At 37.3% G+C, this 26,015-nt stretch overlaps 1 protein-coding gene across 1 annotated transcript in view; it reads left to right on the forward strand.

Annotated features, from left to right (window-relative positions):
- Positions 1 to 13,018: 13,018 nt before the first annotated feature.
- The window catches only part of LOC306862675 (NMDA receptor synaptonuclear signaling and neuronal migration factor-like), a gene marked incomplete at both ends in the record, with an annotated part of 32,483 nt that continues 19,486 nt past the window's right edge, over positions 13,019 to 26,015 (forward strand). Inside the window, one exon of the mRNA XM_079405599.1 lies at positions 13,019 to 13,089. Coding sequence (XP_079261725.1) covers positions 13,019 to 13,089 — 71 coding nt within the window. The remainder of the gene's footprint in view (positions 13,090 to 26,015) is intronic.

Consider the following 26,015-nt stretch of genomic DNA (forward strand, 5'->3'; position numbering starts at 1 on the left):
GAGAAGTGCCATGGGATTTTTAATGACCACAGAGAGTCAGGACCTCGGTTTAACGTCTCATCCGAAAGATGCCAATTCTTTCGCTATATTGTTATGCCACTTTTTCCATGATTTGTAAACTAATAAATTTTAGTTTTCTGTCACAACAGAGAACAGAGTTATGGTGGCTTTCAGTGTCCAAGTACTTTTAGGTCCACTTTAGATGTAAATTGTTTGTTTAGAAGTTATGCATTTTTATATAAGTTAGCATAGCATTGCTATGTAGCAAACTGCTAAGGGACTACCTCCTCTGACTTCACTGTCCTATTAAAGAACAGAGAGTGGATGAAGAATGAAGTTGTAGAGTAAATTCTGCCCTTTTGAGAGATGAGTCATGAGTTCAGATGTTCTTTGATCTCAACGTCTTGTCCTTCCGCTTGCTCTGGTGTCCTAGCAGGGATATGGGTCACCATGGATGCAAACGTTTGCTTTTTCAGTAGACTGCTAGGGACATGAGCCACAACCTACTGTTCTTAATATCAGAGCAGTCCTCTCTGCACATACAGTACAGACACCCACACAACTGGACATGAAAAGAACACTGTGATCCCAAATGGCTTTGTGTGCGTCAAAGCTTGTGTATTTCATGCATGAGCAAGAAAACTAGAGTTGTTCACTTACATAGATTTCTGTAGGTGTGTAAGTTAGTGTCTGTGATACCCACATAGTGGCCCTAAAAAGCATTTGGCATTCATTGTTCTTTAAAATAAATGAATGTCACAGCATTATATAACAAGATATCAAACCAAATAGGATTTATTTAAAAATAGCATATCTGTTAGTCAGACTATAGGGGTTTGCAATGCTATGAGATTGCTTAACTTTTACGGATGCTTTAAAGGGATAGTTCTCCCAAAAATTACAATTCTGTCATTAATTACTTACCCTCATGTTGTTCCAAACCCGTAAGACCTTCGTTCATCTTTGGAACACAAATTAAGATATTTTTTGATGAAATCCGAGAACTTTCTGACCCTCCATAGACAGCAATGGAACTACCTAGAAAGGTAGTAAGGACATCGCTAAAACAGTCCATTTGACATCAGTGGTTCAACCGTAATTTTATGAAGCTATGAGAATACTTTTGTGGGCAAAGAAAACAAGGTCAGAAAGCTCTCGGACGTCATTAAAAAAATCTTAATTTGTGTTCCGTAGGTGAAAGTCTTACAGGTTTGAAACGACATGAGGATGAGTAATTAATGACAGAATTTTCATTTTTGGCTGGACTATCCCTTTAAGTGTCCAGATACTTTCTGGGGCCTTTGTATGTGTGGAAGAAGCATATCAAGCAAGACAAAGCCTTGATGACATCATTAGTGAAGGTAGGACAGTGAATTCAGCTGTTTGCTCTAAGGCATGTTTTTTCCTTTCTCCCAGTCCCCTCCAGCCTGAACGAGCACACCAAGGCTTCTCGTTTGGGTAAACAGAGCTCAATAATTCATCTGTCAGCATACGGGAGAGCTGCCAGGCTTTCATTCACTCCCAGGGCTCGGCAGAGGCAGCATGCTCATCTCCTGGCCCTGCCTCACCTCACAAGTCACATTTAGACAAATGAGCGCCAGCCCGTTTCAAATCTCTGAAGGGGAACCATAAAACCAGAGATGAGGCAGAGAGTGACTGGAGATGAGATAGAGAGGCATAGTAAACACTAAAGGACAGGCGGGTCAAACTCCAGAACAGCCTACATATTCTCTAGATCAGTGCTTCCCAAACCTCTCCTGGAGGACCCCTAGCCCTGCACATTTTGTATGTCTCCCTTGTCTTACACACCTGATTCAACTCATCAGCTCGTTAGTAGAGACTGCAAGACATGAATCAGGTGTGTTAGATAAAGGAGACATACAAAATGTGCAGGGCTAGGGGTCCTCCAGGACAGGTTTGGGAAGCACTATTCTAGATACTTTAGAGAAGGGATGTCCACACCTTCTCCAATCTGCCCCAACACCTGCCTGAAAGATCCCAAAGACCTCAGTCAGCAGGATTTTTAGTTTAATTAGGGTTGGATGTAAACTCTGCAGGATGGTAGCCTTCCAGATGCAAGGTTGACTACCTCTGCTCTGGTTCCAAACTAAGTTCCTAGAGTTTCCCCAACACTGCACATTTTGCATGTCTCCTTTGTCTAACAACCCAGGTCTTGGAGTCTTAACTAATGAGCTGATGTGTTTAATCAGGTGTGTTTGATTAAGGAGACATGCAGAATGTACAGTGTTGGGGGTAATCCAAGGACATGGTTGGGAACCACTGCTCTAGAGCATGTGTCAAACTGGTCCTGGAGGGCCATTGTCCTGCAGAGTGGAGCTCCAACCAACTCCAAAACACCTGCCTGGAATTTTCTTGAAGACCTTGATTAGCCAATTCAGGTGTGTTTAATTAGGGTTGGAGGTAAACTCTGCAGGTGAGTGGCCCTCTAGAGCAAAGATGTCTGTCCAAGTCATGCTTCTGCAGAGCCATCTTCCTGCAGAGTTTAGCTTCAGCCTGCTCTAACACATCTACTTGGAAGTTTATAGTGATTCTGAAGACCTTGATTAGCAGGTTCAGGTTTAGGATAGGATTCTGCAGGATAGGACACCCTATTCTGTGCTTTCAAAAGCACCCTAAAAGGCATATACCTTAGAGGAGTAATACGGCATGTACCCTTAAGGTACTACTATGAAAGTTTTAGGGATGCATATGGTACAGTGGTGTGCCTTTTCAAGAATACTTCCCCAGTGAGCTGTTGTACCCCTAAATGTAATTTTTTTTTTTTTAATTAATTTATTTTTTGTTGACTTTTAGAACAGTTCTAAAACCCCATGGTGCTCAAAGGCATTTTTGTATAGGTAATGTTATTATAGAAAGACTGGGCGATATGAGCAAAATGTCTAATCCACAATGCAACTTATTTTATGCACTTTGACAAAAACAAATAGCCATCTGATTGATATAAATCAACCAGCTCCAGTTTTCCACCTTTTCCAGGAGACGAGACCCTTGGATATAGGTCCTGATGATCAGCTCGCTCTGTATGTTCCAGGAATCGTGGTGTTTCACTTTCTGCTGGTCTGATCATGGAAGTCTTGGAAAACTTGGAAATTTCATGTGCCCTTAGGCTTTGGAGGCCCCTGGCAGTTTGAGGCCCCAGGGAACTAATCCTGCGTGTCTGGGCAATGATTCAGCTGCGGGTAGCTATCAAATGACCATAGCAGATTATACAGTTGTGCTCCAGGATATCTTGTTTCTTTGCTGTTATCAAACTGTTTAAATATTCGACTTTCTCAAATTTTCTCATCTTTCTCCAATCAAGCAACTAGGTCTTCGTCTGGAGTGTTTAATATGAAGTTTGCCTGTTACCCTCTTGCCACTTTTGCATGCAGTATTTATGAGGATGAGCCAGTTGGTGAGTAGTCCCATTATTGTTTAACTGGATTTTCATATAATTATTACAGCAGAGAATGCATAATTCATAAAACTGTACGCAATTACAATACGCGTACATTAGTATTGAGGACCTTGCCTGTACCCCTCTCCATCTGTCTCCACATACCTTCATGTATCCACCTCTCCCTACCTCCGTTCTATTGTTCCCTCTCTCCCTCCCAGCTGTTCCTTCCCATCTCCCTCCCTCCCTCCACGCCAGGAATCAGGCCACGTGGTCACAGCCAACAGCAGGCAGGGGTGAGAGAGTGTAAAGCAATAATCTCCCGCAACATGCATCATTCTCCTAGAGCCTCATGTCAGGGTGAGATACAGGCGGCAGCCAGTGCGAATATTCACATGTGAATCGCACACACAAATCATTGCACTGTTCGTCACCCTATTATAGTGCTTAGCTACTGCGGTATGTGCCAAGGTGAAACAAGGAGCTGATAGGCATGAGACTCACGTACGGTGCGAGGGCTCCCTCTCTCTGGCAGGATAATCCGGCAAGCACTAATGGTGCCCATCCCGGTGCTGCAGCACTGATGACATTGCTGGAGTTTTTCAGAACACTTAACACATACTGGACTTGTTCGGTAATGTTTGACCTTTGGGGCTTTGGCATGATGGGAGTAGCTATTGTAAGAACTGTGTGGGCATTTAGTCGTTTTGTCCACTTTTCATGCCAAGATGTCAGGATTAAAGACTGTATTCTGTTCCATTCAGTTTTTATAAGAAAAATGTAGAGATTCATTGTGAAAGAAAGCAAACATTGTTAAGGGAAAGTGTTGCATGTTGTCGTGAACTTTGCAGTCGTTTCCTCGTTTGTCATTTTAGGGTTCAGAGGGGTGCACTATGTGCCCTTGATGCACCCCTTAGCCGATCATGCACTTGTTCAAACCTCACAGCAAACTTTTACCCAACAGTCTGTCACATTGTCTAGGTTTGGAGGGACTATGGGACTATGAGGGCTGCGGGTGCCATTTGAAACCGCGCCAGTGGTGATGTAAACTGCTGTCTGATTAATCTTGACTGCAGTGTACTGATACTATAACCAGTCAGAGAAAACAAAGGTACTTTTGTCACATTTATGTACATTTATAGATTATGGACTGGATTTTGTGTGAAATCTTTAAAAGTCATGCAGTTGTGTTTTCAGTATTGCTGTCACTCCTCGTGGCCATCCTTAGAGTAAACTTGTTAGGCTTTGACCTTAGCTTGACAGGACTTATTTTTAATGTCACACGCTTTGCTTCATTTTTTGGGGGTAGAGCCTGTGAAAATCTGTGAGTGTGGGTCTACTCACTGAGATATTATAAAAGAAAGATTGATTTAAAGCTCAGTATCTTTATTTGACAGTATCAGTCGAGATGGGTGAGATCAGGGCACTTGGTCTCAGTTATAGAGCAAGTAGACCTAGTGCCATAAAGTATTTGGATATTTAGGTCTCTTTTTTTGGATGTCATTGCATTAGATACCAAATCTCAGTGTATCTGAAAACAAATGCTGAGTTTTTTAGTTAGGCAGCTATCTTCACTTTCCTGAGACATTACACGTATACATTTATACATTAAGTGTACCATGGAGACCATGTGACCTTGGAGAATGAGAGTGGCGATTTGGGTGAGATTTAGATTGCCATTTAGCTGCGCTGACCTGTAGTAAAAATCCCCATAGCAATAATCCTGATGATATTGACTATGTAGCTGGGGTGTGCGCGCAGGTGTATTTGTGCTTTTGCATGCTTTTCCTTTTGTCCGTTTGTCAGTCAGAATCAGCCTGGTCGAGTTTAGTGAATGTGAGCGTTTGACCTTCTCTGAAGTAGACATTGTACTGCTGTCTGGAAGGTTCTTTGTTTTTGTTCTCCACGCTGCTCGCTCCTTAGCAAAAGGGCATGGAGATATTATGTATAAGAGGTAAAGCTATCTAAATGGTCACCCATATACTACGCTTGAAAAAGCTTTCTTTTTTTTTTTTTTTTTTTAGAAAAATGCAAGTAATTGCTTGTCCATGTTGAGCTAGGCTGTTCTGGATGGTTGGCCATTGTTATGCGTTTGCTAGTTTCTAGCACACACTCAAGTCTCTTATGATATTTATGTCTGTAGACATGGCTTGGTTTGTTTTTTAATGTAAATTTATGGGATTTTTTCATCTTTATAATCCGCCAGGCAAAAACCATTAGTCTAATTGCTTAGAAAAGTAATACATTTTTCATTAAAATATTAGCAAGGGAATGATATTTCACAGCTGTAGCAAAGATAATTTTTATTAGTGAATAACTTGCATTCAACTTTTTTTTTTTTTTTTTTTTTTTTTTAGGAGTTGGACAGTACTCAGTTCTAAACTGAATGGACCAGAGCAGCTCAGACATTCTGCCTGACCTTTGTGTTTCATGGAGAAGAGAAAATAATACAGGGTAGGTAGTTGATGTTGATAAACATTTTATTTTGGGGTGAACTATTACTTTTAATAAGATTCTAAATAACTAGAAGCGAACAACTGTAAGCCATAAATAACAACAGTGCTGTAATTGTCCATTAAAATGTTTGCCAAGCCATGGGTGATGTTGTTAAAATTTGTGGTCCTTCCGTTGTCGTCATTCCTTTGTGACTAAGGATGGTCTGTAGTGACAGGTTTCAGAGGAGATGTGGAGAGTCTGGGGCTGTGTGTATAAGACTCAAAAGGTATCCGGGGGAGCTGCGCTGTAATTATCTGTTTAATGATGTGTACATCCTGGGTTTCTAAATAAATCAGCACCGCTGCCTCCTCACAGTGGTATCATCTGGAGGATGATACTTTAGCTGCCACAAAAATCACTTACTTTACTGTAAATGGATTTGTTAAAAAAATAATAATTTCTTTTGCATCAGTGCCTTTTCATTTGCACCATTGCCTTTTCGTTACCGGCAGCGCTGAGTGTAATGTTGTTGAGTCTAAAGCAATGTAAGTTGACCTACATTGCTAAACCAGACTTAGCAGTGTTTAATTTTTTTTCTCCATACTAAATGTCCCTCACATTTACATTTGTTCATTTAGCAGAGGAATTTCTTGCAGGAATATTCCCGGGCTAAATTCAGGGCTATTAAGATATAAAATTTGATATAACTACACAGAAAAGGTAAGCCATTTTTTCCTAAGTAAAGTCCAGTAATGTTAACATGGACTAGCCCCATTCACTTTCACTGTACTGCAGTGCCACACTGTTACCAATTTTTTCCCCCCAAAGAAAAGGAGGGTCAAGAAATTAATTTTTAGGTTTAACTCTTTTTATTGATGCCATTCAATCAGAGAGATACAAGAAAATGAAAAGCCAAATAGTTTCAATCTGTTAACAAAGGTCAAAAATAAATTAATCTAAAGGTCCTTACTCTCTGAGTCAAACACAAAATACAATTATGAATGCTAGCACCAAGAACAATAATAAATAATAAAATATAAAATGGCAATACAAATAAGTAAATACAAGTAGTTAGAAAAATTCTGAGGACATAAAAAATAATAAAGAGGGTGGAGAAATAGCTTGCACCAACATACATACATACACACTTCCAACAACAACAACAAAAAAAAAAATTATTTTTTTTTTTTTTCCAAGAAATTGATTTTTGTGGAAATTAACATTATGCTACATTGTATTAAACCTCTGAATATTCCTTTAAGGTGCAATACTGCATACAGCCTTTAATCGTGAAGCCAATGCAAGGTAATTTTCTGTGGGATAACTGTGTAAATGTTTGCATTTTATTTTAAATATCAATTTTACATTAAAATTCCTTACATTCTTGAATAATTCCATCAGATATATTTGCTGAAACAGACGCTGTGCAAATTTGAATTAGATAATTTGCCTGTTGTACCTACACGATTACCAATTACTGCATTATTCAAATTAAGTTTCAAATTATGCAAAGCGCCGAAGATAAGGGTCTCTCTGTTGCAATTATCACAACAGGTTTTAAGGATTGCTCTCCTTGCTGGTGTCAGTGAGAGTTTGAGATTTCACATGCCGTTATTAGCGACCATCGATACACAAATGTGATGTAGCAGTGGCAGGAGCTCTGGCACACAATGAGCCAGCAGAGTAATGGAGTACGAGTGTTTTGGCTGACCTTGTTAGGTTATTTGTGTTGGAACAGACAGTGAGTGGTGGAAACAGCAGTGCCCCCCTCGAAATGATCCAGGTGTGTGAGAGCGAAAGGAAAAAGAGAGACTTTGTCCAGAGCACAGGGGAGGGCATCCTGTCCGGAGGAAATACTGCTTCACCATACCCTCTTCATCATCATCATCTGAAAGAATAAGACATAAGCACAAATTTAATGTCAAACTGGTTGTGTGCGTGCATTAGGTGAGTTTTTACATTTGTCTTCTCAGAGGACATTTCTTGCCAAAACTCCAGGCTCCAGACAATGTTTCCAGTAGTAAACAAGATGTTTTATTCGGTTGGAAAAGAAGTCTATTATGGAGAGGTGGGGAATTATTTTTAATACATTTTTTGAATAATTAATCTGTAACGCTTAGCTATGCATGATGTGAACATCCACTGCAGTCTGTGTGGGGATAATTAACAAATTCTATCGGCTTTATCGCCGGTACATGCTGCACGTCACGGTGCTGTGTTAAAGAAAGGGCATTTTGTCAATTTCATTTGTTTTCTTCCCTTCATCGGCAGTCCCACCACGCACACTCGCAGCCCAGGGCCACAGCAAAAACCCAGAAGCACTGTAATATATACGGTTCTTCAATCCAGCTGACTTCTGCTTCTTTCCATCTGTCTCCCTATATGACACACACAGACCATGTGTTCACCTAAACACACAGAATATAGGTAAAAAACAGGTTTGTGACACTTATCAGATGATTGATTGAGTGTGTACAGTAGAGTCACTAATGCATTTTTCGTTTGGATCTTCATTCTACTGATGCTGCTACAGTAAAGCCATTTTCTCTGCACTTGTTTGTCTAGCTGTCCTACAGCAGAGGGACGGTTCGTCTGTTGTCTGTCTACTTCAGTGAGGCAACTGCAGACAGTTAACAGCCTGTTATGGAGCGAGGGCACTCTGCTATAATCCATACATGTGTGTGACTTTGTGCCTGTGTGAGTGTGCATGGCGATACAGTTACATGCATTGTCTGAACCTGAAAAGTTACGCATAGACATATGCAAATGTGAGGTGAAGGTTTTTATTTAACGAATTGGATCGATGAGTGACCCATTTATGCCTGTATTGATCTAATCTATGTTGTGGACGTTGATTGTCATACCGAATCAGATTTTTGACACATACCACTTGAAGCATTATTTTAGGTATTGCACTTTTATTACACTATTACAGTATAAATAGATTAAAAATGGATAGATACAGAGAGGATGATGGATGGATGGAGAATATGGGTGCATGATAAATTATAAATGGATGTATAGACAGGAAAGACGGATGGATAAACAGAATATGTATGGATGGTAGATGATAAATTGAGTATAGATAGATAGATGGACAGATGATAGATTGATATATGGATGACAAAGGATGGATGGATGGATGGATAGATGATCAATGGATGGATGGTAGATAGGTGGATGCATGGATGGATGGGTGAATGTATAGATGATAAATAGATGGGTAGATAGGTGGATGAATAGATAGATGACGGACCGATAGATAGATAGATGGACAGATGTGTAGATGGATAGATATACAATGATAAAAAGATGGATGGGTGGATAGATGACAAATATGTGGATGAATGGATAGACAGAATATGGATAGATGGATGGTGATAAAAGATGGATGATAAAGGAATTGATAGTATATAGATGGGACAGATTGATAGATGGAAAGATATACAGAGAGGATGGATGGATAGACGAATGGACAGAAGGATGGATCGAGTATAGAGAGATGGATGAGCGGATGGATAACTATATAACTATAACCATGGGCGTAGATCACGCAGGGGATGTATTTTAATACCACGTAAATTCATCCCCTGCACTTTTTCGGGCAAGTGTGTTCGTATAGAGGTTTTCCAGAGCTGGTGTGAATATAAATATAGATTTAAATTCAAAGAGACAAGATAGTCTGTGCATGACCTGATGTTTTATTCGGACCCAGAATAAGGTGAGATGAACATCACGGAGCGCTGAACACTCCATGCAGTGTATGTTTCATTCATACTCGAAGCCAGAGGGTGCTCTTGTCAGAGAGTCGTACCAGGAAATTCCTAATATGGACAAAAGCATCCGCTGTATGAAAACAGTTTTCACAGAAAAACAGAAACGTTTGGAAACATGTAGACATTAAATATACGATTGCGACAATATATGGTTTATTTTTGCTTTTCAAGTCATCTCCAGGTAATAAAAACAATGCAGTGCTAATTGACAGAGCATTTATTACAGTATAGAAACTATTCTGCGTTGTTATAAAAAAAAATTTGTAGTATATAAACAAATCATTATTATTGGTTATTGTCCAGCAATATATCTGAGTTCTAAGCCAGTTAAAAGCTAGAAATAAGAGAAAAATTAAAGATGCCCATACACTACCAGTCAAAGGTTTTTGAGCAGTAAGATTAATAGTTTTTTAAAGAAATCTCTTCTGTTCACCAAGCCTGCATTTATTTGATCCTAAGTACAGCAAAACAGTAAAATTTTGAAATATTTTTACGATTTAAAATAACTGTTTTCTATTTGAATATATTTTAAAATGTAATTTATTGTGATTTCAAATTAATTTTTTAGCATCATTACTCCAGTCACACGATCCTTTAGAAATCAATCAATCAAAAATCCAAAAAAAAAAAAATCTTATAAAAAATACTGACTCTAAGCTTTTGAATGGTATAGTGTATAATGTTACAAAAGCTTTTATTTCAGGTAAATGCTGATCTTTGGATCCTTCTATTCATCAAAGAATCCTGAAAAAAATTACTCCTCTGTTTTAAATATTGATGATAATTTTAAAAAAGTTTCTTAAGCAGCAAATCAGCATATTAGAATTATTTCTGAAGGATCATGTGACACTGGAGTAATGATGCTGAAAATTCAGCTTTGATCACAGCAATCAATTACATTTTAAAATATAGCTGCAAGCAGCAATGACGGGGCCAAGCACATCAGCGGCAAAAGGAGGAGCTAAGCATAGTATGGAGCATCAGAACAACTGCAGAAATTAGTAATTGAAGCCATTTTAAGATTATTGCAGTCCAAATGAGTGAAAAATAATCTACAACTACTAGTAATATGATTGAATGACTTTTCACCTTGGACCAACAGGTGGCACCGTTATCAAATCGATGTGGTGTGTTCTGTGTGAGGTGACAATGGCACACACAAAGTTTGGTGTTAATATGCCAAAGCATTGCAAAGATACGGCCTCAAGTGTCGTTTTGGCATCATGCTTCAAATTCGTTGTTGTGGTATGTGAAAACGTTTTTGTCTATCAACACAAAATCCATAACTTTTTGTCAGCATGGTCTGAAGATGATATGATTAGATTTTGGTGAAAATCGGACCAACGGTTTAGGGGGAGTTCGAAAAAGTAGGTTTTCAAAATAATTCAAAATGGTGGACAGGAGGTTCGACTTACTATGACATAATTGGTATGTGTGTTGTCAGCAATGACCCAATGAATAATTTGAGACCAGTTTCATTACAATAGGCTAATGCAATCAAAAGTTATTTTGCATTTTTGTAAATTTCATTATTAATAATAAATGAATGGTTTATTACTCTTGACCAATAGGTGGCGCTGTTACCAAACTGACGTGGCGTGGTCACTGTGAGGTGTCAATGTCACATACAAAAGTTGGTGAGAATATGTCAAAGTTTCGCTGAGATACAGCCTTGGATGCAGTTTGGCATCTTTCCACCAAATTCGTTGATGCGCTAAAAGAAAAACGTTCCATATATCGACAACGTATTCGTATATACGTTTCGTATATCGGTGAAAATCGGACTAACGGTCTAGGAGGAGTTTGAAAAAGTTGATGAAAAAGTGATGACCCATACTAAGTTTCGTAACGATATGTCAATGCGTTCGTAAAATATAGCATTTTATGACAAAATTCAACATGGCCGACGCCCAAAATGGCTGATATGGGAAAACTGGATATGGTTGGATTTGACATGATGCACCAAATCTAAAGAGACCATTTTTATGATTTTTGGCCAAACCATTCACAAGTTATAAGCAAAAATATGCATTTTTCATATCTCCTGACCACTAGGTGACACAGCGCCGAAACACTGCATGTCATCACAGGTTTACATTTACATTGCTTGTTTACATTTACATTTACATTTATTCATTTAGCTGATTTAACTGATTTAGCTTGTTATAACACACACAAAGTTTCGTCTCAATCCGTCAAACCCTTGTGGAGATGTAGCCTCAGATCCATTTATGCTTTTCAGCGAATTCGTTAGTGTGGTATTTAAGAACGCTTGGACAAATCGACTTGAATTCCATAACTTTTGGCCAGCATGGTCTCTAGATGATCTGAACCAATTTTGGTGAGAATCGGACGAACCGTCTAGGACGAGTTCGACAAAGTATCTTTTACGAACAATTGAAGATAGCGAAAAAAAACTTACGATTTTTGAATTTTGGACTGGATTCGACTCTGCTTGAGCCAAGGATTCAGAGGAAAAATAATTTCCATTTTGTGTCTTACGGTTCAAAAGTTATTAGCATTTCAAAATTGAATTTTTGGACAAGTGGTAGCGCTAGAGAGTTTGAGACTCCAAATTTAGTGTGGTTACTAATGACAGTATCATCTATCAGTGTGCCAAATTTTACAACTTTCCCGCAATCGGTTCTATGGGCTGCCATTTATTTTCCGGCGGAAGAAACGGAAGAAGAACGCTAACTATTACAATACCTTCGGTGCTTGGCCCCTAAATATATTCAAATCGAAACTTGGTAAAAAATATTTCACAACATTACTGCTTTTGCTGTATTTTGGATCAAATTAATGCAGGCTTGGTGAACAGAAGAGACTTCTTTTAAAAAAACATTAAAAATCTTACTATACCCCCCTCACTTCTGAAATGATGGCTACGCCCCAGACTATAACTATAGGAGGCTCTTAAAACATTTTGATTCTGGTAACGTTAGAGAAGTGCGGTATTTATGCATGTGTTCCGGTCACTCCAGCTCATTCTGCACCTGACATTAGGGCTGGACCCACTTCACGAGTGGGCGGAATTGGAGGAGTGGTCGCTCCATATATGGTCCCCATTGGGTTTCCTGTCTGGACCCTCAAACACGCCCACCACCATAAACACTCTTCAAGCCATCGTATCCTCCTCATCTCAATGAAGAGAGAGAGAGGAGGGGAGGGATCTGCTCGTGCGTGTTTTTTTCTTTAACTAGTTGACACTAGCAAGAGGAGACGGCAGCATCCTCTGTCCCGCATCACCTCCAGAAATTTTGCGTTATGCTATAAACAGACCTTCATGTGAACGCAAAAGGATCCGCATCCTAAAACCATCCTGTTCCATCATTTTTTCACGCGTTTTCTCCAATGCTTTGACATCTGGAATGTGCTGTTTTCTTGCAAGCGTTGTTTCCATGCCAGCATGGGAACTGCAGTGTCCAAAAGGAAGAATCTGAGAAATGATGCGATTTCGTCGGTGGCAGCCAAAGTTAGGTGAGTGTCTGCTTTTATCTGAACTCTGCACCGCATGAAGCCCGTCAGCTCAGCTCTGCATTCGTACGTGTGGCTTCAGAGCCCTGAAGTTACAAAACGTCGCGTGGGGATCTCAACTCTCATTCATGCGAGAAAGGAAAGGTCAGCTGTGATATTTGACTGAGCAAACCGGTCATTTAGAAAACCGACGTCCCGAAAACGAATGCGTTTGTTAGCGTTATGGTTCCATTTTATCGGCGAATATTCAGTACATTGATATTCACATTAAAATGTTAATTCACCCTAAAATGACATTTCTGTCATCATTTCCTTTCCCTCGTGTTGTTCCAGACCTGTATGATTGTAGGCTATATATTTTGCGGAAAACAAAAATCTGTATTTTATATGCAAATGAATGGTGACTGAAGATGTCAAGCCTCATAAAAATATCATGATAAAAGTATCTTAAAAGTCTGTGAGAGACGATACGAATGTGAGGACGAAAGTGAATCCAAATTTAATGAAATATTTTTTTAAGAGTAGCTACATGACCGAATTCAGAATGTCATCCAGTGAATCATTTGTATTACAGATAGGGCTCTCTTAAGTTCATATCGATGACTCAATCAGCTCAATGGAAGTGAACATTATTATTAGCGAATATCCTCAATTTTGATCTGTTCCTCACACAATACTATTGATATTGTAGGCTACTATTATGGTGCTTCTGCATTTTTCAGAATTTCTGTTTTTATGTTCAGCAAGGGAAAGTATATCATGCAGGTTTAAAAAAAATAAATAAAAAAAATTATTTATTATTTATTCCCTGTAAAAATTATCCCTGTAAGGGGTCCCACAACTTACTTAATATATTCAATTATTAATTAATTTTGTTAATTACTCTTGAGAGTAGTTCTCACAGTGAACTGTTTATTTTCTATACAAAAAAAAAAAAATCACAGATGTGAGAATGTTAATCTACTGTAAAACTCCCATCTTGATCACCTTAGGCTGCTTTCCTGGTCTAAGATAGTCTTGTTAGTGCTAATGATCAACTTAGACCAGCTAGAAACCAGCCCAAGATGGATTTTCCAGCAAGACAGCCTAACAACATATCTTCTCGTCTTTAGATCAAGGCATTGACACCATCCTTCACCGCTGATATGCCTGCAACAGGCAAATATGCACGCGACTCGATCTGTCAGTCATCCGTGACTGACTCGTACTACCCCTGGTTTTCCTGTGTCACGGTGAATTATATCGTCATTGGAAAATGGACTGGCAGTCTTATAACCAAGAGTATGATTCAGCCACCACAGGCGTTAAATCAACACATTACTCTGAGACAACACAATAGTGGCTTGATTTCATTATTATTTATGAAAAGCTCATTGACCTTTAGTCTTGACTACAGACCTGTTATTACATAACTAGTGTCTGTTTAACCCTCATGTGTATCACATCTGTTATAATTTATAAGATGGCAAGAGGCTCACCTTAACGCCTGGGCCTGGTGCCTCAGGGATGCTGTGAGTCATTGCATCCTTAATGTTCACATGCAGAATTATGGATTGTGATTGTTGCATTCAAGCAGAAAAACTTTGCAGCTGTAATTTCTTGTAGATAGAGGTCATTCAAATGACCTTGTCTAAATCCAGCTGTAGACGTAAAGCATTTAGGCAAGGATTGAAGTGATGAATGGGATGGAAGTCCTTTACCTCGCTGTGTGTGTGTGTGTGTGTGTGTGTGTGTGTCATAAGCCTGAACAAGCGGCTGTTCAGTATGCAGGGCAGGTAGATCTGTGCAAACGGCTTTGCATGCCGAGTAGAAATGACCGATGTAACAGAGAACGGTAGACAGAATCCTAAACGGACACAACATGTTAATGGCATGGTAAGACACTCTCATACATAGTTTTGAGTTATGCAGTATTAATGTTAATGCATGAGTAATCTATATACTGTATGCTGAACATATGAATCTTTTTTTTTTTATTAATTATGACCAATTAATTGGTGAAAGTCTTTGTAGATTAACTGTGGGGCAGTGGTTTTTAATCAGGGGGCTGGGACCCACTAGAGGGCGTCAGCACACTCATAAGTGGGTGGAAAATTAGACAAAACTAGGTTTAAAATAAACTAAATCACATTTTAGCTGAAATCATATTTCTTATTATTCGTTCTCTTAATTTATTCCCCCTTTTTTTTCAAAAACCACGGTTCTCATGATTTGGAGTTTTAAAAGTGTAATTTCTATACCTGGAAAGATCATGGAAATTGATATACTATATTATTAATATTAAATTAATATAATCAAATGTAATTCATTTTTGTATTATTTTAAGATTTATATGTCTTAATTATAAATAATTATTTATATATATATATTTTTATATATAATTTTAATATATGTGACCCTGGACCACAAAACCAGTCATAAGTGTAAATTTTTTGATATTGAGATTTATACAACATGATCTTTACTTAATATCCTAATGATTTTTGGCGTAAAAGAAAAATCGATCATTTTGACCCATACAATGTATTGTTGGCTATTGCTACAAATATCTGTGCTACTTATGACTGGTTTTGTGGTCCAGGGCCACATATTTACTCCAAGTGTCTGTAAATAAATCGTTTGAAAATGAGCAGCTTTGTCGGAAATATTGCAAATATTCAGTTGGCCTTCAAATCCTGCAGTCAATGCTCTAGGATCTGTCTCTATCAACATAAACAAAAGGGCCTCTAAACTGCCTTGAATTCAAATTAAAGCAAGCTGCACTGGAGCAATCAGACAGTATTCAGACTTCAGATGTGGACGCTGTTAAAATGGGCTGCCCTGCAGGAAGAAACTGCTCATTTGCGAAGGAATTAGTCATTGCCCTGTGGCAGTTGTTACTGCTATTATAGCCTGTAAATTATAGTGTTTTGTGCAAAGAAAGAGGTGTTGTGCTGTAGAATAATTGTCAGCCAAAGCTGAATTTAAATCATTGTCACACTGAGATTAGCTGACTGTCAAAGAAATGGCTATTTATGTCAAAAGCTAGTCTTTCTCAACACAGTTTGGAATAACGTGCACGCTTTGTGCTCACTTACTATTGAAGCTCCCAGTCAGCCCCTGGATTCGGCATTGTCCGGGGGACTGTTGCACCTTGTGAAGGCGGTCTCTGGTAATCTCCTCTCCTTCAGACACTGGGTCATGACCACCGAGCTGTTCAAAAGCAAAATCTGTAGGTGGACCATGTTCTGTGAGTACACACAGAATCAATAGTACCCCGGCCCTGGCGGCCCGCTCCGACACACAACAGAACAGGAAGTACTCCTGCTCTCAACCTGCACTACTTTTAAAATCTTTTCAGCTTGGCTACCTCATGCATTTGTAGTGGTTTTCTCTGAATAATCATTCAAAGTGTGAATCGAAACATGCTCTTTTGATAAGATCTGAGCTGTGTTTTTGCCATTTTTATTCGTCTTTGTTTAGAAAGTCGATGTTGCAATAAATGTTCTTTTCTTCTCAGAATAACTTCATATGACTTATGTAATGGGTTTTTCCTCTTGGTCTTTCTTACTTTTTTGTGTTTCTGAGTCATTTTAGGTTGAATGCTTTCAGGGCCACTGGGTCAGCATGGAGAGCCTGGTCTGTACAGTGTTTGTATGCTAATCATGAGCGATCTGCTGATTTCCACTTGATGCTCATCCACTCTGATTTATGAGCCGAGAGGCTGAGTCACCGGCTGTGCTATCACGCCGTCGTCTTTCAATAGATACATGCATATTTCTATTTCGTGAATCCTTTGGGTTTTAGTTAAGGTGTGAATATGTGAGGTTTAAATGTACCGTAACATTCAGAAATCCATTTGTTATTCCTTTGCTGTACTGTTTATAGTGTGTATCCGTAATATCAGGATGGAAAATAGGCGTAGCAGAATTAGATAAAGATGTTATTAAGGGATAAGCAGTCAGACATGCCTTAAAATCACTGCCAAACTGAATGTAGTGTACTGGCTGAACGTTTAGTGAGATGTCACGCTATTATGAGGTGGGGAGTGTTCTTTCATTCTGTTTGGATGATTGCAGTGTGGTGTGAAAACTTCTCAAAACAGCCATATTGTAAGATATTTCGCAAAAAAAACATAAGAAGCAAAACACAATACTGCATACACAAGGCTTTTATTATATATTTAGAATATATTTTAAATTACGTTTATTACTCTATTGAAATATTTTTTTTTTTTTTTTTAGGTTTATGCTGAAAACAGGAACCGATTATTTGCCAATGGGTAGGAAAAAATTTATTAAATTTAAGATATTACCTAAAAACAAGTCTTATGTAATTTAGCCTCTTTTTAAATATATTTTGTTTTGATTTTTGGATTTTTTAAAAAAAGAAAAGAAAAACAGACTCCAATAAGATTATAAAAATGACTTTTTTACTTTATAACAGACAGACCCTGGGCCATTTATTTATTGCTAGCTGTTGAAAGGACCAAGACATCTTAAAGAAACTTAAGAAATGTTGCATTTAACGTCTTTGACAGTCTTGAGGCTGCTGTCAGTCAAAGTGTTGTAAGACCAGTGCAGTGTAATCTGTAAAACACACACTGAAATCCACTGACCTATATGGAACCTTTTAAGGAAGCATCCCGGATATTCTCTCACGCCTGGAGTATATATCTGAAGAGACTGTCTTTCTTTAAGCCTAGTCTGAGCTATCGAGTGGGAAGTGAGGCTCTTTTCAGTGTGTTTTTATTCACTGCAAGCTGATGAGATCTGACTCATTGATCTTTGGGCCTTGGATAAGTCTGCCGAATGCTGGCATTTCAGATGTGCTCATAGTTTCCCAGAAAGGATCTAGAGCCGCAACCCTGTCGTCACCCTCCTTCCAGCACGCTAAAAATAGCTTGTATTGTCATTTAAATATCAAAGCAGGGAATTTATTAAGATTTTCATATATAGCTTTGGGTTTTTTTTTGTGTCACATGGGGCATTGGGTTAACATTTAAATCAGCCATTTATTAACGCTGCTAAAACCCCAGCCAAGACCAGCTAAACTGGATCAGCTGGTGACCATCTTAAATGAACAAATTGCAGACTACAAGCTACATTGTAGACATGCTGATTTTGGCTAGTACCCATTAATAGCTGCTCTGGTCAGGCTAGTCTGCTTGCAACAATAAAAAGCCTAACAAATGTTTGGTTATGAGATTATAAGCATTGGTCAATAACCATATCCACTTGGCTAATTAACAGCAGTGTTTATCTTCTCACTTTGTCAGTTTTAATTTCCATTCACTTCATAATCACTTTTTTAAAAGATAATTGAGTACATATTGTCTAAAATAAGTATTTTTTTTTTTTTTTTTTTTTTTTATATATATAATTTAGTAAAATACTGTTTAAAAGTTTGGGGTCAGTAAGATTTTTTTTCCTAATGTTTTGTCTTAAGCTCACCAAGGCTGCATTTATCTGATCAAAAATGCAACAAAACAATATTATGAATTGTTATTATAATTGAAATTAATTGTTTTTGTATTTGAATATATTTTAAAATGTAATTTTCTTTGCTGTGATGATTTCAGCAATCATTACTCCAGTCTTCAGTGTCACATATGATCATTCAGAAATCATTCTAATAATAATAATACATTAATAATAATAGTTAATTGGCTGATTTGCAGCTCAAGAAACTTTTCTTATTATCATTGTTGAAAACAGTTTTGCTGCTTAAAATAATAAAAAAAAAAGATCCATTAAAAAATATTCTTTTTAAACAATCTAATCGCCTTTTACTGTCACTTTTGATCAATTTAATGTATCATCTCTGAATAAAAGTATAAATTATAATTATTTTAAGATGCCATATTGATTGACCTGTAGTATAACTCATGTACTGTATTTCAAGTATTGTAAAAATGATTTGATAGTTTTCTGTAAGGACCAGACTGAAATTGAACTATTCTCTAATAACCTTGTCTTATTTTCACATGGTCCTTGTATGGAAAAAATCTTTTCATCTCATCTTGTGTTCAACAGAACAAAATAACCACATCCAGATTTGGAACGACATGAGGGTGAGTAAATAATGCAAGAATTTTTGTTTTTGAGTGAACTATCCTTTTTTCGGTAGGTTAGACTTAACTAATCCTATTTTATCCAAATGCTAAAAGAACAAATCCTAGATAATACCTCCCACTATGCAAAACCACTAAATCGACTGCCTTCCAGTTTTAACATCATTAATTGTACATCTTTTGTGAAGACTCCACATCTCATATACTTGTATAAGAAGTCAGTCAGAACATGCTGTGTCTCCCCCCTTCACTTCCTGCTCTATTTATTATCTGGTAGCGGAGATGAGACCGTGTCCTGCAATTAGTCTGACCGTTTGAGATGATAATGCAGATCTCAGGATGATTCTGACACTCTGCGATTACGCCTTTGACATTGTTGTCTCTGCTGTTATGCAAGAGAGAGAGAAAAGGGTCGAGTGAGATTTGAAGAGAGGGTGCGCTCAGGGCGAAGGAGGGTTCCAGGCATCATTAAGCCCGGCTCTCAAAGCGTGCAAGAGGGAGGAGGGTGACATTTTAATCTATGGTCTGTGCCGAAGCGCAGGTCCCATATGCTGCACAAACATGCTCTACAAGAACATGCCATTAGCTGTGCTTCAGTTTTACTAGCTCAGGATATATCAGAGGAAAATATGTCAGAAGGCTCAGAAATGCTTGACTGTTCGGTTGTCCCCGGGCTCATATTAAATTCATGTTATCCATTCACCTTATAATTGTTCTTGAGGACCTGCCTGAATTAAATGCATAAGGATCTAGTGAAGTGTCTGTTTGGTGAAGTGTCTAGACAATAAAGTTCAACTAAATCATTTCTTAAAGGAATAGTTCACCCAAAAATTAAAACTTGTTGAAAATGTACTCACCCTCAGGCCATCCAAGATGTAGATGGGTTTGTTTATTCATTAGAAAATATTTTGAGAAATTTAGCATTACATCACTTACTCACCAATGGATGCACTGCAGTGAATGGGTGCCGTCAAAATGAGAGTCCAAACAGCTGATAAAAACATCACAGTAATCCACATGACTCCAATCCATCAATTAACATCTTGTGAAGTGAAAAGCTGCATGTTTGTTAGATACAAATCCATCATCCAAGGCGCTTTAACCTGTCACTTCTGGCCAAAATATCAGTCTATAATGTGTAATAATAACACTTCTTCCAGTGAAAAAGTACATCCTCTCTTGTCCTCCTACATCAAAATCCACCAGCATATTTGTTTAGAATGATTTGGACTGTTATGCAGTGCTTGATCGGTGCGTATTTCTCTCCTGATTTAGATAAGATGCTTTTTTCACTGGAGAAAGCAATATTATGGATAGAGGATTCATATTTTAGCCAGAAGTCACGGTTTGAAGGTAAAACATCTTGATGGATTAGTTTCTTACAAACATGCAGCTTTTTACTTCAGAAGAGGTTAATTGATGGACTGGAGACGTATGGATTACTTGTGAATTATTGTGATGTTTTTATCAGCTGTTTGGACTCTCATTCTGATGGCACCCATTGCAGAAGATCCAATTACATAAAAAAAACTTACACAAATCCAAATCTGTTCTGATGAAGAAACAAACTCATCTACATCTTGGATGGCCTGAGGGTGATTACATTTTTAGCAAATTTTTATTTTTGGGTGAGCTATTCCTTAAATTATGATACCTGTCTCTCTGCTAGCATTAGCATTAATCTCAATGGCAGTTGCTCGGTTGGCATGAGTGATTTGAAATCTGCCATATTTGTTCTTGTTCGAAGTTCTAATGCTTTAAATGCTATGTGATTCATTTAAATAGCATTTTGTGTAAACACAACAGCAGTAGTGTACTGAATTATGACAGTCCTGTGTTTTAGAGGGGCTTCGAGTGTGAATTTTCTAGTGTGTGTATGTTTCATGCATGAGTGCCTGCTGTTGTGTGTGTGAATGGATTCTGTCCCCTCCTACTGTGCCCATGCTTTTATGTGCTGCTTCTGTTGAGTAACACTGCTGAAAGCAAAGAGATAGAAAGAGCTCTAAAACATTTGCAGTGAGAAATCTGCCCTAGATGATCCTGTTGTCCCAAACCTCTGTGGCCTACTTTTTTCTGTGGCATACAGTGAAAGTACTTGGGGTTCGGAGTTGTTTTGGACCCCACTGTTTTTCATTTTATGGATATAATAGGTTTGAAATGACATAACACCGAGTACTTCATTCATTCATTCATTTACTGTGTTCGGTTCTACATGATTCTTTAGAAATCAGTCTAATATGCTGCTCAATATGCTAATATGCTGTTCAAGTAACAATTCTTATTTAATGAATAAAAGTATTAATTCCTTTCAAAAGAAAAGAGAAAGAAACTTTACTTTTGAACAGGAGTGTAGTAGTGCGGTTAGTACATATACTGTAGTACAAAAAACATAAGACAAAATTATGCTTTATGAGAATCTATAAGGAAATACCATTTGAGAGTAATGATAATTACAGAAACGCACAACTAAAAACATGCAGATGCATTACAGAAATATAGAATTTGTGTGTTAGTTTTATTATAAATGGCTTTTAATTGGTTGAGCCACTGGAAATGGCTCTGCTGCTGTATTGAATTTCGCCAATTTCCCACATTTCTTACTCATGTTTAATGTTCCTCTCAGCTCTCATTTTTTTTCATCTACCTTGTTTTGCCGCCCTTTTGGAATCATATGATGCATTCCTACACTCTAGCCTCAAAACACACACATTTACATAGTTTTTCCTCTTTTTGCTTCATCTTCATCTTTTTCAGTCACATGTCTGGAAGCATGCTGGCTGACTTTTAGTATCTCATCTTCACCTAGTAGCTCCTCTCTTTTTTTTTTTTTTCTCTCTTTTTTCTTCCATTACCCATTTTCTTGTCCTCCCTCTCTTTCACCCCCCTTCCTTCCTTCATATCTTCCTGCATTTCTTCTGATATTTTATTAATATGATAATTCCCTCAGCTTGGGTCGTCTAGCTGATGTTAATCAAAGGAGCTAACAGAAAAGGAAGCAATGTAGAATTTTAGCACACACGAGTGGATAGAAGTTTTAAAAAATTTTATTTTTAATTGAACATTTATTTGTATTTTTATAAATGTTTATTTATTTTAATTGAAAAAGAGCTTTAATTTTAAAGCTCACTGGAAATCAAATTTAATTCACTACTGCATAATATCATTATTGCTAAAATGTAAAAAAACAAAACAAGCAAAAAACAACGGTGCAAGTGTGTAATTCAAAATGTATTCAAAATATGATAATTCCCTTGGGACATCTAGTCGACTGGATATGATGGATAATTACCTTGAATTTTTTTTCAATTTTATATACAATTATTTATTTTTAATTGTAATGTTAATTTTTTTTGGTTTAATTTTACAGGTCAGTGAAAGAATCCAACATTCAGATTTGATTTATTACTGCATAGTATCGATGATACTATATTATAAAAATTCAATATGTATTATTTTTCCCAGTATGTGTAAAATATATACTTTATGCTTATTTAAGCATCACATGGCTAGCTTGGCAACATAACATCAAATCAGTCTAAATGTTGTGCATTTATATAGAGGCTTTCAAATCTGTCACTTAGGACACTCCCTAAGTAGTAAGCTTCCTATGTAGGCAGCATGCTTACTGCGTTCCCCTGCTCTTCAGGTCAAGTATGTGGCTCTTCAGACTGAATTGGCACTCCAATTAACCATGTTGCATTGGAGGATGCTTGTTACGAAGCGGCCGAGAATGACCTGGTTCAACACGAGCTGTTATGGCAAAACTGAATAATTTAAAGCGCTGTCACAAGTGTCATGTTGTTGAACATTACGTCAGGAAAGCTGAGGGCTGACTGCGAGCCACCAGGGATTCCTGTGGAACGATCCCAGGGCGTGTGACAGCTTCTGTGGAGGAGGTTGTAATATTGAGATGTGAGTGGGGAATGGATGTGATAATGTGTGGGACATATATTGTGCAGAACGTGTTCATTAGATACATTAAAGGTATGAAAGCATGTGTTGGTGCCTGCAAATATTTGTCTGTATGGCAAAAAGGGGTCAGGCACGGCGTATTAAGGACTCCTCCATCACGTCTCCTACAAGATTGAATCAGCTTCCCGAAAAGCAATGACTCCCCTGGAGATTTACACAGTTGTGAGTGCCAAAGCCACCGTATGCGGAACAGAATAAGCTGCTGTTTGTTTATTATCGAGGCATCAATATGCACTTATGAAATGGGAACCGCCAAAGTCTCTATGGTTATACTGGCTTCATTATTCAAATCTTAATCGTCTTTTCTGATTGGCTGAATCATTTCCCATAATTCTCAGTCAGTGTTATCGATTGTTACTGATGATACCCCCTCAGGTCCGAACTAATTAGTGTTTCTCTTTCTGTCTCTTTGATTCCTGCTGTTTATGATGGGCCAGTGGTGACAAATATTTCCTGTGGGAAGCGTTGTGACGTTCGTTTCAGTTTTTATGCGTTTTCTCGCTCTCTCCGTCGTTGACACACTCTTTATAGCCGCCTGTGAATTAAGTGTCAAATTAGTGCTTACCTTGGTATGAATGAGGTTTTGAGCATCTCTTGAAGTTATCGAGCAGCTGATCATTTGCATCTGTTATTCATGAGCCTTTAATTCAAACCAATCAAAACTGTTATGTTCTAATGAAGCCTATATTTGAGAGAGACCCATGCAGATAATAAAGGAACTTTTTTTATATATATATATCCAGGTTGTTGACATGTAGCATGACATATTCTCTTTTTAAACATTTTTTTAAATATTATTTTTAAATTCTTATTTTATTGTAGTTGTTTACATGACCTGCAGCATGCCATGCTATACTAATTTTACATTTATTTTTTAAAATATTTCATTTATTTCTTATTTTAGTATAGTAGTTATATTTTTTTATGTATTTATTTTATTATAGTAGATTATATGATCTGCAATGGCATGGTGTAGTAATTTTTTTAATTTATTTAGTTATTTTTGTTATTATAGTGGTTTACATGACATGCCATTTTCCTTTTAAAATTATTTTCTCAAATATTTTTCATTATGTATTTTATTATGATTATTATTATGATTTTAAATTATTTATAATTATACAGTACATGCAGTTTTTTTATTATCTTATAACAGAAAAAAGGTGATTTAAAATGTTAAAATAAATGCTGAAAGTCATGTTTATTTTTCTTAATTTCAGTTTTATTTTATATATATATATATATATATATATATATATATATATATATATATATATATATATATATATATATATATATATATATATATATATATATATATATATATATATTATTTAATTATTATATATTTATATTTTCACGTCCATATTTGCCTCCATGTCTCTGTTTGTCCCTTTTTCACCCTTCAAATCCATCATTCTCCCACATTCTTCCTATTGGACTGGAAAGATAAAAACGCTACATCTGAATCTGTGGGTGGCTCTGAAATACAAAGCAACCAATTACATTTACACAGTGCGTGTGTCTCTGTTCCTCCTCCTCTCTTTTTCTCCCTTCCTCTCCCCACTCTTGTTTTCCCACCTTTCTTTCTGCCACATGCCCTCTTTTTCACAGTCACATGCGTTTCCACATGCCTGCCCCTCATTTCAGCCTTCACACTGCAGAAGCTGAGCCACATTCTCAAGTTTGAGGAGTCCGCCTTTCAAACCTCCCGATGCAGACAGCTGCCGCATGCAGAGCATTACTCATATCCCTGTGAAAGCCCTTTATACCCGAGGCTGGTGTCAGCTTAGCATGTGACATTAAGAGGCTAAGAGTAGTCCGCACTGGGCCTGTCATTTCTCAAATTGAAAAAGAAGTGAGAGAAACTGACAGCCGGATCCGGAAGCAGGACATACAAGGAGGCATCGTCCATTTACAAAATGGTTGTTTAAAGGAGGCCATATCATCAGAAATCTAATTTACTTGATCTTTTGTACATAGAAGAGTTTAATATGCCAGAATAAAGTGCTGATGATTGCTTTAGTGCACAAAACCTCACTAAAATAATAATTAAATCCAAACAAAATGATAAATATAGTGACATAATGTTTAAATGTATGCAGATGTATGCATGTTTTAAAGTACAAGTTTGCGGTAATGCTTGAATGCTCTGAAGTTCTCTTGTAAAAGAGACATCACGATGGGCTTAATTCATTAAAACAGGATTTAAGCAATGAAAGGATTGCAGTAAATGTTAAATATGATCAGTTGCTGACAGGGTCATTTGATTATGCAGTTCTGGATTACACTGTGTGATGCTTCTATGGTTTTGTAGCCTGGTGACTAAGCTGATTTCAGAAGAAAATGTGTGGAATTCTGCTGAATGGATTTCACATGGTGAAGTGTGCTAAACAGAGCTGAGAGTACTTTTCTATTATATTTTTTCTATTATTATTATTAAAATATAATTTATCACAAATGTATATTATTTTTAGCTATACATTGTCATTATAACAATCAGTCAGTAATGATTCTAACTGATGTTTCTGAAACCTTAAAGGGATAATTCACAGCAAAAATTAAATTATGCCAGAATTCACTCACCCTCATGTGATACACCTCTTCCAAACCTGTATGAATAAACATTTTCTGGGATATTTCAATACACTTGGAAGACAAATCAATGTGCACCAAAACTGTTTGGTTACCAACATTCTTCAAAATATATATATATATATATATATATATATATATATATATATATTTTTTTTTTTTTGTATTTCAAAAGGTTTGGTGAGTAAATGTTGACATTTTTGGGTATGCTATCCCTTTAAGCACACTCAAGCTTAATTTCGAGATTGACATCATTGGAAATAATGATAACTTGCAGTTCAGTAAGTCAGTCTAACTGCTCTGATTCAGT

This window comes from Barbus barbus (genome assembly GCF_936440315.1).
Source record: "Barbus barbus genome assembly, chromosome: 43".
In the NCBI taxonomy this organism is placed as follows: domain Eukaryota; kingdom Metazoa; phylum Chordata; class Actinopteri; order Cypriniformes; family Cyprinidae; genus Barbus; species Barbus barbus.